The sequence below is a fragment of the Octopus bimaculoides genome, chromosome 18 (assembly GCF_001194135.2).
Source record: "Octopus bimaculoides isolate UCB-OBI-ISO-001 chromosome 18, ASM119413v2, whole genome shotgun sequence".
NCBI lineage: Eukaryota > Metazoa > Mollusca > Cephalopoda > Octopoda > Octopodidae > Octopus > Octopus bimaculoides.
The window spans coordinates 2,390,276-2,391,188 of NC_068998.1; the positions used below are offsets into that span (position 1 = coordinate 2,390,276).

At 37.3% G+C, this 913-nt stretch overlaps 1 protein-coding gene across 1 annotated transcript in view; it reads left to right on the forward strand.

Annotated features, from left to right (window-relative positions):
* Nucleotides 1–913, forward strand: part of LOC106871381 (ral guanine nucleotide dissociation stimulator) — a 91,642-nt gene that overhangs the window by 68,698 nt on the left and 22,031 nt on the right. Inside the window, exon 5 of the mRNA XM_014917807.2 lies at nt 683–867. Within this exon, the coding sequence (XP_014773293.1) occupies nt 683–867 (185 nt within the window). The remainder of the gene's footprint in view (nt 1–682; nt 868–913) is intronic.

Consider the following 913-nt stretch of genomic DNA (forward strand, 5'->3'; position numbering starts at 1 on the left):
GCCATATACACCTCACTTTCTCTATTTACATTTGAAGTTCATTCAGAATGTTTTTGTTGTTGTTCTCTTTTTTTTTAAACTGACATAATGTGAAAGTTTTGTGAGTGCTGTGTGTCCAACATTCACAGTTACAAACACTTCTGTATATATATATATTTCTCTTGTACTTTTTTCTTTTTTTCTTCTTTTTTAAGCCTGGTACTTATTTTATCAGTACCTTTTGCCAAACTGCTAAGTTACAAGAACAAAAACTCTCCAACATTGGTTGTCAAGTGGTAGTAGTGTGACACACACACACACACACAAAAACCAGCCTTCTTTCAGTTCCCATGTACCAAATCCACTCGCAAGATTTTGGTCGGCCTGAGGCTGTAGTAGGAGAACTTGCCCAAGGTGCCACATAGTGGGACTGAACTCAGCACCCTGTTGTCAGGATGAATTTAGCACATCTTATTATTAATTATATTTGTTTCAGTGCCATTCATGTTTTTAAGTCCATTGCATGTACATGATTTCATGTGGAAAGTTACACAATATTTGCATTCTATTATACTGGAATGGCACTTCATCAAACTGGCATCGAGAGGTACAGTGTGTGTGTGTGTGTGTGTGTGTGTGTAAGATGCACATTCATTTCTAATATATATTTATTTATTTATTTATTTTTTTTTTTTGACACCAGAACAATAAAGTCTGTGATCTCAGTATGGCTCGATACATATCCAGAAGACTTCCGAGAGGATCCAGATTATCCATGCCTGCAGATGCTGGAGAAATTTGCTCAAGAATGTATGGAAGACAGGGACCTGGCATTTCGGGCCAAACACAAGGAGGAACGATTCCGGAAAGAAGCCCAGCAAAATAGAGGTTGGTCATCTTTACTGTAATCATCATCATCATCATCATCATCATC